Source organism: Sminthopsis crassicaudata, chromosome 2 (assembly GCF_048593235.1).
Source record: "Sminthopsis crassicaudata isolate SCR6 chromosome 2, ASM4859323v1, whole genome shotgun sequence".
Taxonomy (NCBI): Eukaryota; Metazoa; Chordata; class Mammalia; order Dasyuromorphia; family Dasyuridae; genus Sminthopsis; species Sminthopsis crassicaudata.
The window spans coordinates 251,030,183-251,049,211 of record NC_133618.1 but is presented as its reverse complement, the minus strand read 5'-3'; the positions used below and the strand labels follow the sequence as shown (position 1 = coordinate 251,049,211).

General features: G+C 34.2%; 2 protein-coding genes across 5 annotated transcripts in view; one reads left to right on the top strand and one right to left on the bottom strand.

Annotated features, from left to right (window-relative positions):
* The window catches only part of CABLES2 (Cdk5 and Abl enzyme substrate 2), a 32,468-nt gene extending 15,535 nt beyond the window's left edge, over positions 1–16,933 (top strand). Inside the window, exons 1-10 of one of the 3 annotated variants that reach the window (XM_074288779.1) lie at positions 26–285; positions 2,043–2,114; positions 2,292–2,384; positions 5,290–5,367; positions 6,746–6,854; positions 7,741–7,906; positions 11,159–11,262; positions 12,924–13,030; positions 13,188–13,392; positions 13,946–16,933. In XM_074288779.1, the coding sequence (XP_074144880.1) occupies positions 2,356–2,384; positions 5,290–5,367; positions 6,746–6,854; positions 7,741–7,906; positions 11,159–11,262; positions 12,924–13,030; positions 13,188–13,392; positions 13,946–14,086 (939 nt within the window). In that variant the 5' untranslated portion in view covers positions 26–285; positions 2,043–2,114; positions 2,292–2,355 and the 3' untranslated portion in view covers positions 14,087–16,933. Of the gene's footprint in view, positions 1–25; positions 286–2,042; positions 2,115–2,291; positions 2,385–5,289; positions 5,368–6,745; positions 6,855–7,740; positions 7,907–11,158; positions 11,263–12,923; positions 13,031–13,187; positions 13,393–13,945 lie in introns of those variants that run through there. The other 2 variants (XM_074288777.1, XM_074288778.1) reach the window with 2 other exon arrangements.
* A 146-nt stretch (positions 16,934–17,079) lies between these two features.
* The window catches only part of RPS21 (ribosomal protein S21), a 2,349-nt gene continuing 399 nt past the window's right edge, over positions 17,080–19,029 (bottom strand). For both annotated transcript variants that reach the window (XM_074288781.1, XM_074288782.1), the window contains exons 2-6: positions 18,977–19,029; positions 18,771–18,834; positions 17,946–18,017; positions 17,226–17,281; positions 17,080–17,136 (exon numbers count right to left, since the gene is read on the bottom strand). The exon at positions 18,977–19,029 is cut by the window's right edge and continues 14 nt beyond it. In XM_074288781.1, the coding sequence (XP_074144882.1) occupies positions 17,127–17,136; positions 17,226–17,281; positions 17,946–18,017; positions 18,771–18,834; positions 18,977–19,026 (252 nt within the window). In that variant the 5' untranslated portion in view covers positions 19,027–19,029 and the 3' untranslated portion in view covers positions 17,080–17,126. The remainder of the gene's footprint in view (positions 17,137–17,225; positions 17,282–17,945; positions 18,018–18,770; positions 18,835–18,976) is intronic.

Genomic DNA, 19,029 nt, shown 5'->3' with positions numbered 1-19,029 from the left:
CCATTTAAATTTATTTCACTCATCTCATACTTTAAGGGTTTTTTTTATTTATGTATGCAATATATTAGTATGTGTATGTTAGAAAAATATTTTTTATTAAAAAAAAATTTTTTTTTACTCATAGGTATATGCGATCCAAAAAGTTTAGAGACTGATTTATGTGATATATCATGGCCTTAATAAAACCACATGACTGACTATGCTTTCTACAATTGAAGTGTTTTAAGCAAATATCAATGAAAAATTGATTCACTGAAAACTGAGACCCCAAATTAAACATTTCAGGTTAGAATTTTTTTTTAAACTGTGCAGATAGAGGTGTGATACATTTTTGACAACAAAAGCTTAATTTTTAAATGTCTTGCTGGTCATAATGACTTTCTGTTATTATTAGTTAATATCTGAAGGTACAATATATATATTGAGTGCATGGGTTGATTACTAACAATAGGAGATATCTATTTTTTCAGTCTTCTTGATGATTTTTTAATTTGGGAGGTGCTTCTTCCTATTAGATATGATTAAATTGTCATTGTTTTACTTTTATATTTATTGTGACTGACGAGATCCTCCTGGGAGTAAAAGTGTTATTTCTACTATTTTCTTTTTGTTTACTTATGTTCATTGATAGTAGTATCAGTTCACAATTTCCTTACAGGAACCTTTTTAAGCCAGTTTGTCCATTTTGTGAGGGTTAATTTGATTAAAACTGGTCGATATCCATAAATCCACTTAATTAGACACCCATAAACTATATTGCATACCCACAGAAAGTGAGCCAACAAATGAGAGTCCCACTCCCATACCTTCTGTGCTTGGTGAATTCCCATTTTGTCTTAAGATTGCCTCAAATACTACACTGTATATAAAGTCTTGATATCTAACTCATTCTTTAGATAAGTAAAAATATAAGATAGAGTATTCTATTCCCACATTCCTTTTGGGAGATCACTGACATAATGAGATATGGAAAGTATTAACATTTAAAAGTACTTATCCCATTTTTGGCATATAGGATACCTGTTTTTATGTAAAATGAATTTTATTTTCCCAATGAATTTTATGTCTTGGGCTACAGATGTCCCTGTTAATATTCTTTAATTTTTGTTGTTGTTTACTTTCCATAGAACATGTTTTCTGTAAAAAGAAAATGTTAACTAAATAGAAGGGTTTTTTCATTATTGTTGCTTTCTTTCCAACATTGTCTTATGTTGTGCTCACCAATTATTCTACCTGAGAGCATCCTATGTTTTTGCACTATTTCCTTAGCTTTTTTCCCTCATTATTGCCCCCATTTCTAGCCATTGAACCGGTACTTCAAGCTGCCACCTCCTACATGAAACCTTCCCTTATGCTACCCTAAAGTAGTTTTTTGTGCCTCTGTTAAGAGAATCGTTTATATGTGTATGTATATAAATATACCCACATATATACAAACATATACATATATATGTCCCATATGCCCTATATGTTAAAAAGGTAGATAAATTTATATTTATTTCTGTATGATAATTCTTTAAAATAGAAGAGATAATGTTTAGAGAAATAGATATGCATGGTTTTTTTTCTTAAATAAGTTTTCTCCCAGAAATCTATACAAAATAACTATACCTTACACTATGCTAAGTAATTATTAAATATTAGTAAGGATGAGCTTTCTATGATACTAATTTATGTTTCACATGAATTATTGATATTACCATTTAGAATTTCAGTCCTCAGATGTTTTTCTAGAAGCATCAGTTGTATAATAGGTAGTGCCCACATTGGTGAGTTCATAGATTGCATTTAAGTATAAGATCTTCTAATTAAAATGGATAATAAAAATCTACTTAAGTTGAATTTTACATACTAATGAGTCTGTCTTTTTTCCTGAAATTTTGAAGAATATCTTTTGAAAGATTTATTTTTTCTAGCTTTTTTTTTTTTTTTTTTTTTTTGATAACTATTTTAAGGGATCCATCACATGCTTTTTTAGTTTCTATTCACTAAGGCTTCCAATTAATATTATTCACTCTTCATGTTGGTGTACATTTTTGCAGAAGGCGTTTTATCTCCCAGCGCTGTTCTCTAGAATTTTTAGAAGACATAGTGGAATATGCCACTGTACAAAGGTACTCTTTCAAAGCAGCATTAATCTTGTTGCATGCGTTCCTTTTCCCTGCTACCCTTGTCCGAGAAAAGTGCCGGAGGTCCTGCATGCTGGTGCTGCCATCTGATCATACAAGTCCTAATGACAAGTCTGTGGGGTAAAGAGAAATCTATTTATTTTTTTCCTTTTTCAATTGCAGATCCAAACATATATCTGGATCACCAAGACACAAAGGCTTGAAGAAGACTCATTTTATTAAGAACATGAGACAATATGACACAAAAAATAGCAGGTGACCTTTAATTTTTTTTATTACTTTAATATAGAAACTTAATGGTCTGAGTGTTTCCTCTACATTTTATATATGTATGTGTGTGTGTATGTATATATATATACACACACACACACACAGGTGAAATGCTTGTCTCTACAAGTCTGCTCAAAATCATATAACCAATAGAACAGATTAATACATGAAGATTTTCAAAATATTGAAAAGTATGATTTTTCGGAGGAAGCTTTGTTTATAGTAGAATCTTATAACTTTAGAAATTACCCAAGTTAACTTGAAATTCCTAAAATAGAGGTGTTACTAAAATTCCCCTGCATACGAAGCACTTCCTGTTATATGGAAGATCTAAATATGAGTGCCTCTTTGGAATTTATAAGATTTTCAGGACCTGGCTTTAAACTTTTTTTTTAATTAGTTGTTTATTTCAGTCATGTCCAATTCTTTGTGACTCGGTTTGAGGTTTTCTTGGTAAAGGTCCTGGAGTGGCTTGTCATCTCCTTCTCCAGCTCATTTTCCAGATGAAGAAACTAAGGCAAACAGGGTTAAGTGATTTGTCCAGAGTCACAAAAGTAGGAAGTGTCCGAGGCTGGATTTGAATTCAGGTCTTCCCGATGTCAGGACTAACATTATATCCATTGAGGCATCTACCTGCCCTTTTAACTTCCTTGAGTATGCTTATTACACACAGTTCCATTCATGCATTCGATGATCCAGCCAAGGTATCCTTACTGTCCCTGGCTACCTATTGAATGAATCAATCAGTTGCTTAATCAACAAACTTTAATTATGTTCCAGGCATTGTGCCAGGCTATAGGAACACAGAGACTATGATGAAACCATCCCTGCCTTCAGGAACTCATGCCATCAGGGAGAACACCTACACACCTAAGTGCACAGTGGATAGTGTTGGACTTGGAATCAGAAAGATCTAAATTCAAGTTCTGCTTCAGACAATTAAAAGCTGTTCTATCTGTGCAGGTTGCTTAGCTTTTCTGCCTCTCAGTTTCCTCATTTGTAATTGGGAGCTCACATCCATCAGAGTGAAAAAGATCACTAAAAAAGGACAGTGATAACATGGGAAGGGCTGTGGGAAAACAAGATCCTTAAAGCACTATTGGTGGACCTATGCATGGGTATAACCTCTGGAAAGCAATTTGTAATTATACATGATGAGCTTATTTTCCCTTTGAAGCTATTCTAACACAAGACTTATACCCAAAAGCAATCAAAGGAAAAGGTCCAAGATGTACAGATATATTCATAGCAACTCACTTTGTGTTGGTAAAGAAAAAAACAGGAAACTAAGGATGTTTAACAATTAGAATGGCAGAATAAGTTGAGGTATATTGATATAATGAGACATTATTATGTTGTTAGAAATGAGGGAATAAATTGTTTTTTAAAAACTTGGAAAGATCCTGCATAAAATGGCACAAAGTAAAGTGAGCATAAACAGAATAATTTATATTAAAATATCATCTTCCTGAGTTAAAGTAACCTCAGATGCTTACTGGCTATGTGACCCTGGACAAGTCATTTAACTGTGTTTGTCTCAGTTTCCTCATATAATCTGGAGAAGAAAAATTTCTCTTAATAATTTGTACCAAGAAAACCTCAAATGCGGTCATGAAGAGTTGGACAGAACTGCAAAATTATTGAACAACATTGGGGTGGTATTACTGTTGTGAAATATTGCATGAATTTTCAATAAGGTTACTGTATTAGTAATTTTGCTTCACTGTTACAAGAGACTTCTCATGAAGTTTGAGTAATCTATAAATATTTGTAACATAAAAACAGAACACTTCAAGAAAACAAAAAAAATGGCAATAATTAGCATCTGCCTCAATAGGTTGTTATAAGAATCGAATAAGATAGCATATGTAAAGTGCTTTATAAATTTAATGCTTTTGTTATCATAAGTTGGTACAAAATATATACAAGGTAATTTCAAAGGAAAGACCTTATCAGCTTAAAAAGGCATCAGGAAAGAAAGACTTCATGTGAAGTGATGAAGTTCTGTGCAAACAGAATTTGGTTCTGTCTTTTAAAAATACATCTTTTTTAGAAATTAGCAGGGGCAGCTAGGTGGCACAGTAGTTACTGGTGCAGGTATGGAGACAGCCAAAGTCAGGAATAACTCATATGAACATGGAGACTCTTTCCTGGACCCTCTTATTAATCTGCCAGAAATGTTGTAGTATGTATAATCAGTAATGGAAGATAGCTCAGAAGGTTAGCTATTGACAATATTTAACACTATTCTAATGTGATTTGGCATGATTGGAGCGAGGGCAGACACTAGCTCTGGTTAATAAAATCCCCATCTATTGGTCTGAAGCCTTCACTAACCAAAAGAAAGTCACTACTTGGAGGAAAATGCAAATTGTCAACAGACCTCCAACTTCAGACTCTGTGCTTGAGGTGGCACACAGTGTTCAGTGACATTAACCTTTTCTTGGTTACAGGACTCAATGAGGAAATAACTTGAAAATTTTCCCATCTTCTGAATTTTTGAATAATGAAATATGTGCTTGCTTTTTTAATAAAAGAAAATATTTACAGCAGTGCCTAAGCACATAGTATGTGATTGAGAGGAGGCATGGTATAGTAAAAGAACTAAATTAAAATTCAACTTCTGATACTTATTAATTATGTGATCTTGAGCATATGTAACCTCTCCTAGCTTCAGTAGTTATGATGAAGACCAAAAGAGATAATGTATTAAGTTTTTTATAAACATTAAAGCACTATCTATAATCATCACCTATTATTAAGACATGTTAAGATGAATTGAAACAAGCATGTATATTGAATTGCTTGCAATATTTATGAGTACTTTTAGCTTACTTCTAATTTTGTGAACTTTCTTATATCATCATTTGTTTTCCCCATTGCATTTCAGGATAGTTCTGATTTGTGCTAAAAGGTCCTTGTGTGCAGCATTTTCTATTTTGCCTTATGGAGAAAGCATTCGGATTAAGTAAGTAAAGATTTTAACTCTATAGATGTGACAAATTTCACAAAAGACATGGTATGTAATTTATAATTTGCTTACCTGCACATCTGCATATATAAATAGCTAGGTGGTATGATGAATAAAGCAACAGGTCTGCAATCAGGAAGGCTCATCTTCCTGAGTTCGAATCTGACCCTGTGTGTAATCTCTGTATGTACCCTGCCAAGTCACTTAACCCCATTTGTCTCAGTTTCCTAAGCTAAAAGAGATAACAAACCATTCCAGGATCTTTGCCAAGAAAATCCCAAATGAGGTCAGGAAAAGTTGGCCACAATTGAACTACAAAAACATCTGCAAAATGAGCACCTTGCATTGTTCTATACCTTTTAAGTTTGATAACAAGAACATCAGCATTATACAAGGTGTGGTATATGTGATGATTTTAAAACTCTCTAGAATACAGGGGAAATATGTTAAGAATTAGAAAAACAGGTCTAAAAATTCAAACCTATTATAATTGAGGATTATCCCCCCAAAATTCCAGAAGCATTCAGAATTCAGTAAAAATACGATCTAATTAAACTTCCTATGAGTTAAAGTTATTCATCACATTAAAAATAATAATATTTTGTTAGCATTTTGAGATAATTTTGTGTAGCTTTTTATAAACTATTTCTTTTGGGAACCTATTTATATATAAATTGCTTTTATTGTTCTTTCACTTTATGTGGAATACAATTGTGCTCTCTCACATCCTGTTCACTTGATTGTCCTGTTCATAATTTATGGAAGGAAACGGATGTTTAGCAGTAGAAATAGTATTGTGTGCAAACATGCTATAAAAATAGTCAATAATAGAAAACCCATTCTTCCTCTTATGTGGGAAAACACCAGTTACAGCGGCAGTTCCAAAGCTTACTGGTTGTGTATTACTACAATTTGATTTTACCTACAAATTTGCCTATGAAATGTGTACATTCCTTTAAACAAAGGTAAGTAATGGTATTCACTAAATATTTACTGGTCAATACAAATTTTATTTTGATTATAGGAAATGTTATTATCTAGGAGATAATACTAAGGAAACAATGTAAAATGCTAGGAAATTTCTTAATATCTTCATCTTTTACATAATCTTAACCCAGTGTTATTTCTATGAAAGATCAGATTCCATTCCTTTTTATTTTCAGTAGCTTATTGATAATAGATGTATACATTTTTCATGGGAAAAAAGAAAGAACTGTCTAGACATGTTCATCAGTATTGATGCTATTTTTAAAAATCTAGCTACTTCTTTCTCCTCTCCCAATCCCCCTCCCCTAATTCAATAGTTCATTTACTATAGGAGGAAGGAATTTTTATCTTCCTTGAATATACTATCTTTGATCTAATACTTTTACAGTGACATAAAAGTAGAAAGCCAGAAACAGAGGCATCCATCTGGTGGGGTTTCAGTGTCTTCTGAAATGGTCTTTGTGTTGGAAGGAGTTGAGCTTGGTGCTGATGGAAAGGTAAGAGATTAGTCTTCGTATTTTCACAGTAACTAATGCTAATTATTGTTTGTAGAATTTTGAAGTCAGAATTTTTAAGAATGATGAAAGACCTAAATATTTAAACTTTTATTTAAAAATTTGAACTTTGTTTATCTTAATGTTTGTAATTAATTGAAAGATATAAATAGGAAGAAGCTTATGCAACCTTATGGAAAATAGGCTTACATATTTATTATATTACCATTTGCACTTCTGATTTTATTTTTCTGAATAAGTTGAATTTTAAGCCAGCTACTTTTAACATAAACAAAAGTGTCTTATCCCCTCTTATTTGGAGAAATCTCAGATATCACACAATACTAATCCTTTTCAGTTTCATTATATATATAATGTCTTCATATGAAATATTTGAAGAGATGAATGTCAAAATGATAGAACAGTGATCAGGATAAAATACTATAGGTTGCCAAAACAGTAGTAATTTATATCAGATACTCATTTGGATTATGTATAAACCCATACTCTTAGGATGAAGAAATGAATTTTTTACATATGCTAGTTTTTCAATGGTAAAGCTCCCTGGGGAAGTAACCCAAACATACATATTAATTTCCATTCATAGGAATTCATTAGGGCCAAACTGGACTATTAATGTGAATAAAAGGAAATAAATTCAAAGTTGAAAAGATAGCCTACAAACATGATTCTTTCCTTCATTCTAAGTAAGCAGTTGGGAAGGAGTTGATTTTTGCATTCTTTAGCAATACATTCAACATGAAGATAAGCCTCCTGAAACTTGGCTTGGGGAGCAGAAGGATACTTGGTTTTGTTTTGTTTTGTTTTGTTTTTTTGTCTAACTTAGTCAAATGAGGAAAATAATCTCAAATGTGAATTTGTTTTTCAGGTAGTATCTTATGCAAAATTTTTGTATCCTACAAATGCCCTTGTCACACATAAAAGTGATAATCACACTGCAGCATCCCAACCCCGATCCAGTGTTCAACGGACTCTGCCTGGGTCAAGATACAAATCTGCCACAGCTAAATCTGTGCCATCAGGCACAGAATTAGGTATGAAGTTTTATTTCATGAGGTTTTCTTTCAGGTCATGTTTTTAGTGCACAGGAATTTATTTAAGAATCTATATGTACAGAACAAAGACAATAAAAACAAGCAACATCTGCCATCAAGGAGCTTACATTCTATCAGGAGAAATACATACACACTCAAATTGATATAAAATATGTCCATAGTAAATACACTGGAATCTCTAACAGGGCAATGGAAGTTGCAGCAAGGAAAAGTCTCATGGTTGAACTTTGAGAGAGTTCTAAAGAAAAAATGAACAGCCTGGTCAGAAGAATCAAGAAAGGAGACAAAGGGTCATATCTGAGGAATGGCAAGAAAGGTCCATTTAACCATATCTTTGAGTAAAAAAAAAGGAAGGCAGTATGTAAGGGGGAAAGGCAGTCTGGAGCTATATTATGAAGGGTTTTAAAAGGAAAACAGAAGTGCTTGTGTTTGATCTTAGAAACTACAAGAGCACCCTAGAGCCTTTTGAGCATGAGATGGTCAGAGCTGTGTTTTCAAAACATTTATCACTTTGGTAGCTGTGTAAAGGATGGACTGGGAAAGGGGATTCTGAAAAAGTAAAGAGAATGTAATAAAACTTATTTTATACAAATGCATGTCAGCAATTTTGACCAAACCAGTAGCTGAACTTAAGCCAATTGAAAAGAATAAATATTGTAGAAATGTAGAAAGGCTGATAAAGACTTAAGAGAAACTAAAGGGAGCCAAGAATAAATTTTAAATATTAAATATGGGAAAATTATCTTAGAATTGCTTAACAGAAATTGCAGGTACACATTATGTTGTCTTTTGTTAGTTTTCAGTTTAGGACTAAATTGGTTTTTTATCTCATAATATATTATTCTGGCTCAGATATCACAAAAGGAAATTCACCTTTAAAAATTAACCATATGCTGAGAATAGTGCTTCACCGAGTAACTTCAGGGCCATAATAATACTCCTTTTATACAGTTTTAACAACTGTATTGTTAACACTTATTTTTGACAAAATTTAACTTCCATAAATACATTTGTGAAGAACAAAAAACAAAACAGGACAAGCAAAAACAAAACTGAAAACCCATTTTAAAATACCCAAAAAGCAAACATGGATGTTAAATATGGATGTTTATTTATTAATTCTCACCACATTTTCATTGATATCTTAAGTGCAGCATTTATCATTACAAATAGATGAGAATTTCATTAGTAAAAACAATGTTTCCTGCCATTTTCACTTAATAGGAAAGAAATAATACAAATTCAATTTTAGTTAGGACACAAGGATGGAAAATTGTTTTTCTATCTAAAAGTTGTAGTTGACTCAGAATTTACATTTATCTTTTTTTTTCTCCTACCACTCTCTGGAGTCATACCCTCTCGTGATACCCAATAATTCAGTCAAATTCATGGCCCTCTCTTGGGCCCATTTGACTCTCTTGACACTCTCTCTACCATAAGTGTATGCCCATTAATGTCTCCACAATGAACTATGCCCTCATTCCTCGCTGAGAGTGTATAAACCCAAAGAAATACCAGTGGTGCATATGCTAGTATGCTGGCATTTTCCCAAAGTCACACACTATCAACATACATACAAACATTTAGTTCCATCTGCTGAGAACCTACTTATCCCATTTTAGAGAGATGAAGTTCTAGTTTACTATGAAAGATTTAAGAAAAGCAGTTTTACAGCTTTTCTCCCAATCAGGAAATGTATCCATTTGACATATAAGTAAGTCAGTATATGTGACTTACAGTATAAGTAAGTCAACATTTATTAAGTGCCTACTATGTGCCATACATTGTCATAATCTGAGTATACAAAGAAAGGTAAAGATAGTCCCTGATTTTACAATCCAATGAAAGTTAACATGTAAACAACTAAATTTCAAAAAAGCTATACAGAAGATACATTGGAAATAATCAGCAGAGGAGAAGCAGTAGAATTAAGAGAGATCAGGAAAAGATTTCTCCAGAAGGTGAGATTTTAGCTGGAACTTTTTGGAAGCTAGGAATCATTTTTTCTTTCTTTCTTTCTTCTTCTTCTTCTTTTTTTTTTTTTTTTTTTTTTTTTTTTTTTTTTTTTTTGAGGCTGGGGTTAAGTGACTTGCCCAGGGTCACACAGCTAGGAAGTGTTAAGTGTCTGAGACCAGATTTGAATTTGGGTCCTCCTGAATTCAAGGCTGGTAGTCTATCCACTGCGCCACCTAGCTGCCCCGGAAGCTAGGAATCAAAGATGAAGAGAGGGAGTGCATTTCATATATGGAATATGGCCAATGAAAATGCAAGGAGTCAGGAATTGGTATGTCTTATTCAAGCAACAGCAATAGCCAAGAAGGCCAATGTTACTGCATTAAAGAGTGGGATTGGGGATGGGGAATTGAGAGAATATAAGAAGATTGAAAAAGTGGCAGGAGTTAAGAAGGGTTTGATTGCTAGAGCATTTCGTATTTGATCCTGAAGAAGAAAGCCACATTGGAATGATGGCATTTGTAGGCAGTAGGGAAGTAGCCAGCATACAAGGAAAGATTGAAGATAAGTGAGAAAATAGGGCTAATAGAGGAGGCAACGCGAGATCACTTGTACAAGTTAAATTAGCCTTGGCGAAGAGAAGGCCCACCTCTTCATATGAGACAAGGATAAAGGAGGAGATAGTAGCAAAAGGCACATAAGGCAGTATGAGATGAAAAGGAAAGAAAAAGAAATTGTCAGTGAATGGCCTCATTAAACTCGTTTCTGCTTTTCTTGTACTTAGTAGAAGTAGGGACCAGTAAATGTGACATCCTTTTCTCTTTTTTTTTCTAAACAACCTTTTTCTCAGTTAATCTTATGCTATTATTATTATCATTAGTAACATCCATATCGCAATTTAAGGTTTATAAAGCACTTCATGTTATCTTATTTGATCTTAAGAACCTATGAGGTAAGTGCAATTATCATCCCCATTTTAAAGAAGGGAAACTGAATCAGACAAGTTAAGATTTATCCAAGGTCACACTAAGTGTCCAAAGCATTTGAACTTGAGTGTTCCTCACTTGAAATCTAGTACTTTATCCACTGTACTACCTTGCTAGTGATTTAAGAGAAAAAAGAAAAAAAAAAAAGAAATTGAAATCAGCAATTTAAAAAGGGAAAAAAAAAAAAACAAAACAGACACATACACACACCCCAAACATTTACTGGGTACCTTTTGTTTGAAAATAATTTCTAACTTATACCTATGCTTGATGCTATTATATGTGCTTCTAGGGAGTGAGACAGGTGATTCAATAGAATATAATCCTAATCTCCTTGATGATCCTCAGTGGCCCTGTGGGAAACACAAGCGTGTTCTTATCTTTGCATCATATATGGTAAGAAAACAACAAAGTGTATAAAAATTAATCAATGATATTTTCCTGTGTCTAGCATTTACTAAAGAATTGATTCAGAAGCAGATTGTGTAATCAATCAAGATACTAGGATGTTCATTCTGTTGTTTTTTTTTTTTTAAGTTGCTTAATTTAATGTTGATTATGAAAACATTCAGTACTACAGAATCAGAGTGTCTGTCCTTAGAAGATTACAAAAGAGATTCGAGAACAGTAGATTTTAATGTGCCTGTATATGAAGAAACAACTAGTCTCATTATCCTCTAAAACTGGAAACAATCTTAAGACTAAATTGTTAAATTCTTCTAATATCAATTCCCTGTTAGTGTTGAAAGCCACTACCACTTATTCATTTATCTAGATTCCAATAGAGATGTCACCCTTGACTCCCCACTGATCCTATATCCAGTCTTTTGTCAAGGCTTGTCAGTTTTACTCTTGTAAGGTTTCTCATATACATCCCTTTCTCTCCTTTGACACTGCTACCACCTTGGTGCGGCCTCTCTGTGACCTTATACCAGGGCTACTAAAGTAGACTGCTAGTGTATCTCCCAGATCCAAATGTCTGGCCTCACTCCAGTCTCTTCACTCAGCTGTCAAATTGATCTTCCTAAATATGGGTCTGACCATGTCACACTCTTCTCCCTCCTTCCCCCACTTAATCCCCTATTTGAACAAATATATATATATTCCTGTTTGATATTCAGAGCCCTTCATAACTTGGCCCTTCCTACTTTTCCAGTCTTTCTCACTTTTACTGTTCTACCCGCATACACCTCTTTCTCTGCAGTCCAATAATACTGGCCTCTTTGCTGCTCCTCAAACACTGCATCTTCCCACTCCTTGCATTTTCACTGGCTGTAACCATGACTGGAATTCTTCCCTTCATCTCTGGCTACTTAGCTTCAGCTAAAACCCAACCTTCTATAAGCCTTTTTCATCCTCCTTACTGCTTCTGCTTTCCCTGATGTCCGGTTTATCTTTATGCATCTTCTTAATATATATTTGTTTGCATGTTGTAATCCCCCAGTAGACTTTTTGAGAACAGGAACTTTTTATTTTTTCCTTTCTTTGAATCCTCAGTGCTTAGAATAGTTCCTGGCACATAGTAGGGCACTCAATAAATGCTAATTGACCACAGCCACATGTTTAAGCAGTATTCATTTTGGACAAATTTAAAACCTCAGATTAATAGTTTAGCAACTAAAAATATGCTAAGAAACTTGTTTCACAGAAAACAAGATTAATTATAAATAACAGAATTTAGTAGAATTCTTGTGCCTTTTGGTATCTGGAAAGAAGTTAGTCAGCAATATTGCCTCATTTTATTAAATAACCTAATCTCTAAGCAGCACAAAACTTATGCATAATTCTATATTCTGCACCCTGCTTTGGGAACTAAGGCTTCATCTTCACTTTGTTAAATCTCCCAGAAGTGCTCTCCATATTTTAGGTATTAAAAAACAATCTAGATTTCTTTGTATACAACTTTCAGTTAACAAGCATGAAAATAGTTCAACAGTAAAATTTTTCATTTTGATCTCAAAGGCTAGACTTATAATCATTATAGCAATAGGAGATGGAGTTTGAGGATCAAATATGAATATATCCTAACTGACAGTTAACTTTCTTTTCTATTTCAGACCACCGTGATAGAATATGTAAAACCTTCAGACCTTAAAAAGGATATGAATGAAACTTTTAAAGAGAAGTTTCCTCACATCAAACTTACATTGAGTAAAATTAGAAGGTAAGAAAATCTTGAGTAAAGCTGGGCTAGCAGTCATTTGGACTTGTGAAAAGGTAATCATCTTCCACTTGTATCTAAAACTGCTTAGTCTGTAAGACTATTAGGATCCATGTTGCCTCGTGACTAAGAACATGATTTGGTTTTTGTTTACTCACAGCCTAAAACGGGAAATGAGGAATCTCTCTGAAGAATGCAACCTCGAACCAGTTACCGTGTCAATGGCTTATGTTTACTTTGAGAAGCTTGTCTTACAAGGCAAGCTCAACAAACAGAACCGCAAACTGTGTGCTGGTGCTTGTGTGCTCCTTGCAGCAAAGATCAGTAGTGACCTCAGGAAAAATGAAGTAAAGCAACTTATTGATGTAAGTATAACCAGAATTCTGCTATTTTGTACCAAGACTATTGAGAGTTCTAGGTTTTGGTTCTTTTAGTCAGGTTAGGGTAAATTCTATCTATTACTACTTGCAATCAATATTAACTGGGATATAATTTCTCATTTCCAGTGTTGTGAAAATGAGAATGTTCAAAATGTATATGTGTAAGGATACAGAATTATAGGATTCAAAGCTAAAGATCAAATATAAACAGAGACTAGTGCTATTTTCCCTATGATGGTAGCTGGAATTAAGTTGGTCTCACTTAAGCTAAAAGGTCTTTATTCTTTATGACACAAATGTTAGAAAGATGATAATTTATGCATTTACTAATTGTTCTTCCTAGGCTTTGGAAATGTTTCTCACTAACAAAAATATATAAATGCCTTCACATTTAGACATAAAGGCAATCAAGTGTTTTTGTTTTTGCTTCATCCTGAAAAAAAGTGAATCACAATTGGGCAAAGTGATGACTATTTAATATAGCTAGAAAAAAATATGAGTACAAGAATCTAACTTTAGTCTTTCTTCTTCAATACAGAAGTTAGAAGAACGCTTCAGATTCAACCGAAGAGATCTAATTGGATTTGAATTTACAGTGCTTGTGGCTCTGGAACTAGCTCTATACCTTCCTGAAAACCAAGTTTTACCTCATTATAGACGTCTCACCCAGCAGTCCTAGCCCAAGTGTTCCACCTAACAGTTGGCAGGAAGATTTACAGAATGCTTTGCTGCTGAATGACTACCACTTCCCACTAATCTTTTCTGTGCCCCTATTACATCACAACTTTCAGTTAGTTAAAATGTATGTTCTTTTAGTGGCATAGTTGAGTATTTGTTGGATGAAAACAGGTTTGTTGGTACAGAAAGGATTATTTCCTTTAGACACTAAAGCACAAGTAATTCCTGATGTAGTTGTCACTGTGGCTGTTCATTCTTCCCTTTAAAGGATGTTATGCATTGTTCCTTTGATTTTTATTTTAATTGTTCATCATTACTTCCATTCCAAAATGTCATACTTTAAATGGTATTGGAAATTTTCCCTGCATTTTTTATATGAACAAAATGTACTTTTTTTTAATGTGCCTGAAACTGGTCTGGTACCAGAATCTTTTTGTTGCATAAGTTATAAATTCTATAATTATATAGTGTTTTATCCTTTACCTGCATTTGCCTTGCATTCAGAAAAGAATTCTGTGGCTGTTAGCATAACAATGGGATCTGGATTTCTAGATCTTGAACAATGGGTTCATCAGTGATGAAATTATTAATTTATTTAAGCATTAATACATTGATAAAGGGATAGTTAAAATTTTAGAATGTTAAATATTAAGAAGGATCTCATCATGCAATCATACTTGATGAAGGTAATTGCAGTCAAGCGACTCTAAAGAGCTGTAGAAGTGTTTTGGTTTAAAGGGTGATTTACCCTTTGTCACTTCAGGATGTTCTCTGCCATTATAGTACCCAAAGCAAAGTCCCTTTCTGACTACTTTCTGCATGTAGTTCTCCCAAGTGTCAACAGTTATAGTTTTTGCTATCAAATTAAGCCAATGAAACAAGATCTGAATTTTTTTATTGTATTTTTTTACTCAAATTCTGTTCTTCCAAGCATCCTGCCACTGTGATGTTCCTCTTGAAATTGGCATAATGCATATCCAAACAGGCCCTTATGAGACTCAAGTACAATGCTTATATACAGTTGTCAAGAGTGGGCAGGAAAAATGACATCTAACTCAAGTACTGAACAAATGTTTGGATAAAATATGCAACAGTTTGGTCCTGTAATAGTTACTTACTGACTCTTGCATTGTTTCTTCTAAGCAATATTGTGATTGAGAAAATTGGTGTTCATTTTGGTTTTTCCAAGAGAACAAAAATAGTTGGATTTATTAAGGAATTTACTTAAGACCAACTTGAATACCATACCTTGCTCTGGAAGAAAGAGGGAGTTATTCTTTAAAGTACTGTAAACTTCAGTTTTGCCTGTTTTGGCTACATTATATATTGTACACATAATATCAAATTGTGTACACAATTTTGTAAAGGCATAGGTTAGACTTTAATTGCTGCAAATTTCAAATATTTGATGTTCTGTCTTACATAGTATATAGTATAGTGACACCAACTGGTCATAAACTTAATCTTTTATTAATTTGTATGCAACACATGATCAGTATTCAGGTCAGTCTTTTATCAAATGTCTTTGAAAAAATTAATTCGCATGATAAAACATGTAGCAGAGTTCCACACAGTTGAAAAGCATGCTGACACATAAGATCTGAAACAAAAGTTCCTTTATGGGGAAAACTAAAAATATTGCTATTGGTATTGCAACCAGCAATTTGCAATTTATCAGTCCCATCAAACAGAAGTCTTTGAACATTAACTGTAAGACTTGCACTCTTCCCCATCCCTATCTAGTCATTTCCTCAAAACACATCATTCCATACTACTCCCTTTGCCTTTTCTAAACTATCTCCCAGCTGTCTAAAGATCTCCATTTCCTACTGGATTTATGAGTACTGAACTAGTTTTGACAGTTGCAGGAACCACAAGCTAAGGATCAGCATAGAACAGGTATCATTTACCATCTTGACGTCCATCAAAATTGTCAGTTGACTGGCAGTACTATCAAGCTAGCTGAAGTAGATTTGGAATTATCTACAAATTATTATGGAAGCTACAGAAACTGTGCTATGTTCAAATACTATTTTATGGGCCAGTGTTTTTAGTTAATGAGCCAATAACAATCTTATTTTTATAAGCACCTTAAACTTGTTTTCCCCGTGAGATTGTCCCTTTATCTACTTAACTAACCCAGCCTGATCTTAGGTTATTACTTGTTTGGCTGGCCTCAGTAACACGAAATTATGTATACCTATTGTGCATTGAGTCTTTTAAGTTATGCCATTGAAGTCGTCTCAAAAGGGTACTTATAAAATATATGTACAAGCACTGTAAGGGTCCGATTCCCAAATATTTGCTCTATGGTTTACAATGTATACTTTAGGTACTTTCCTCTAACCATCCTGTATAGTCAATAGTGAAACTGTTGGCAAATACAATAATTTTAGTTGTGTGTCTGTGTGTGTGTCTGTGTGTGTGTATATCTATGTAGTTTTAAATCTTAGCTGCCAAATTGGTTTTATATAACCTATTTATTTGGCTCAAAAGCCTCGTTATGATAAATGTACCCTTTTTAGTAATATAAAAGCTGCCACTGTGTGGTAGCACAAAATTACTGCAACAAAGCCAATATTTAAACCAAAATTAAGCCCTAAAACTTTTCAAAGAAAAAAAATGTTGAAATGTTTGAGCTGTCTGTTTTAAGTATTTGGGTTTGTGCCCATAAACATGTAGTGCTGCTTTCTTTCAGCACAACTGCATAGGTTAATGTAAATTTGTGTAAACTTTAGTTTTAAATGTCATTGTATTTGAGGCACTTGTAATTGGTCTGTTTTCAATAGTAAGATAATGAATTTGTGAAATTTGAAATGCTGTGAAATAAAACTTGCTTTTGATACATGACAATGTGTATGCTTTAGAGTTAAAATGATCTATGTGAGGTGATGATTGATGTCAAAAAGTAGGAATAGTTAAACACAGTATAATACCAAAGTCAATTTTCTTAGAACTCAGCACACTATTAACATAAAAATCAATCGATACACATTCTAGTTTTTTTGGATTTATTAAGACATTCCACAAGATTTCTTCAATTAGAAGTTCCTAAGGGGAATAAGAAGAAAAATTATTAACAATGAAACCCAGAAAAAAATAATTAAGAGTATATATTCTAATTGTGACAAATTACTTACTTTGAAACAATGCCATCATTTTTTGCCAGCCGGAGAATAGAGTCATCAGATTCTCCCTTAAATAGAGGTTAGTTTGAATTAGCTATAGGATTTTAAAGTTCCAGTTGAATAACTAAAGAGGTTATCTTTCCCTCGATATTCTGGAGCTTATGAGCATATTCAATCTCATAACAAATTAGGAACAGCATTGCAGAATGCTTTACATATGAGGTAAATATTTAGTTTGATATCCTTGACTTTGAGCTGTAGGACAAATAGCTTTGTGTTCTTTCAGGTTAAAAATGGCAAGATTTAATTCAATCTATCATCATCTGATCTAAACCATACCTAACCAGAAATCTCTACAACTTCTCTTTATCACACACATCTGTTTAAGCAGCTTCTCAGCAGCTCATTCTGAGTTTGGGATAACTCAAATTGTTAAGCAAATATTTCTTTAAACCAGGCTTAAAAAATTGCTTTTGTAATTTGTTCTTTGTTTAATCCTTTTCCCCCATATTACCTCTATAAGTAGTTTTAATAGTTTGAGTCCTGTGTTATCTTTTTCTTCAATCAAGAAGGCAAGACTAGTGAATAACTGAACAGCTTTTGAACCTAATTTTTTGGCCTGTGATTGTCATATTCAAGTTACAATTCTTAGATCTCATTCTCATGTGCTATTATGCTGTTGTCATATGTTATTCTCAAATTTTTCACTAAGTTAGAGGAAAAACCACTCACCATTCTACGAATTGCTCCACAAATTGCATAAGTTTTAAACTGGCCATTGAATCTGCCTGTGACCTTGTCAACCTAAAAGAAGATGATATTAGTTCACTTTTCAATTAGAATAAATTCTATTTTTATAAGCTATCTAGGAAAAAAATCTCAATTTCATATTTGAAAAAAACACACCTAACCATCTGCATGCAGGATTTGATGCATTATGTTTTGGGTTTCTAAGAAAATTTACTAAAGATATTGCTCGACATGGATAACTGAAACATCTATTAAAGCTTTATCGGCCACATTATGAAGGATGAATCTCCACAGTATCGTTCAAGCTTTTGCTAAGTGGTGAAAGCCTATCACCAATTTCCTTGTTTTAAGCTATAGTGGGTCTCAATCCCAGTTTCTTATACCACACTAGAGCCATTCACTGCTAACAGCAAGTAACTCTAATTTTCTGGTTTCTGAATCATCAATCTGCAAGCTGTTCCCAACTTCAGTCAGAACACTCAAGATTTCAAACTTCGGGACCAATAAAAAACTCCTGAGAAGCCGGCAGTCCTTAATTCTGGTTATGGTGACTGTAATCGCTAAGTAGCCCGATCCTGGGGGAGGGGGACATGTCACAACCTATCTTGGCTTCAGTTTCCTGATTCGTAAAACTCGGGAGAAAAAAGCGCCTACTTCGGAACCGTTCGGAGGCTCAAAACAGATATAAGTGCTACAATGCGGGCTAATTATGTCTAACCCTCTCCGGTCCCCCACGTCCCCGCTAACGCGAGGAGCTACACTTCCAGGTCCCCAGCGGACGCTGGCTGCGCACAGGGCGGCGCTCACCTCGGCCACGTTCATCTGAATGGACGCGTGGTCCTTGGCCCCGATGATCCGGTTGCTCGCAGAGCTGCGGGGAGAAGAACCTGCGTCAGAAAGGCCGGCGGAAGGCCGCGCAAGCGAAGGAAAGGAGGGTGGGGGTACGAGCGGGACGCAGGGAGAAGAGTCGCGGCCCGAGCCCGGCGCGCGCAGCCCAGGGGAACCTGGCTCACCATTTCCGCGGCACGTACAGGTCCACAAACTCGCCGGCGTCGTTCTGCATGTC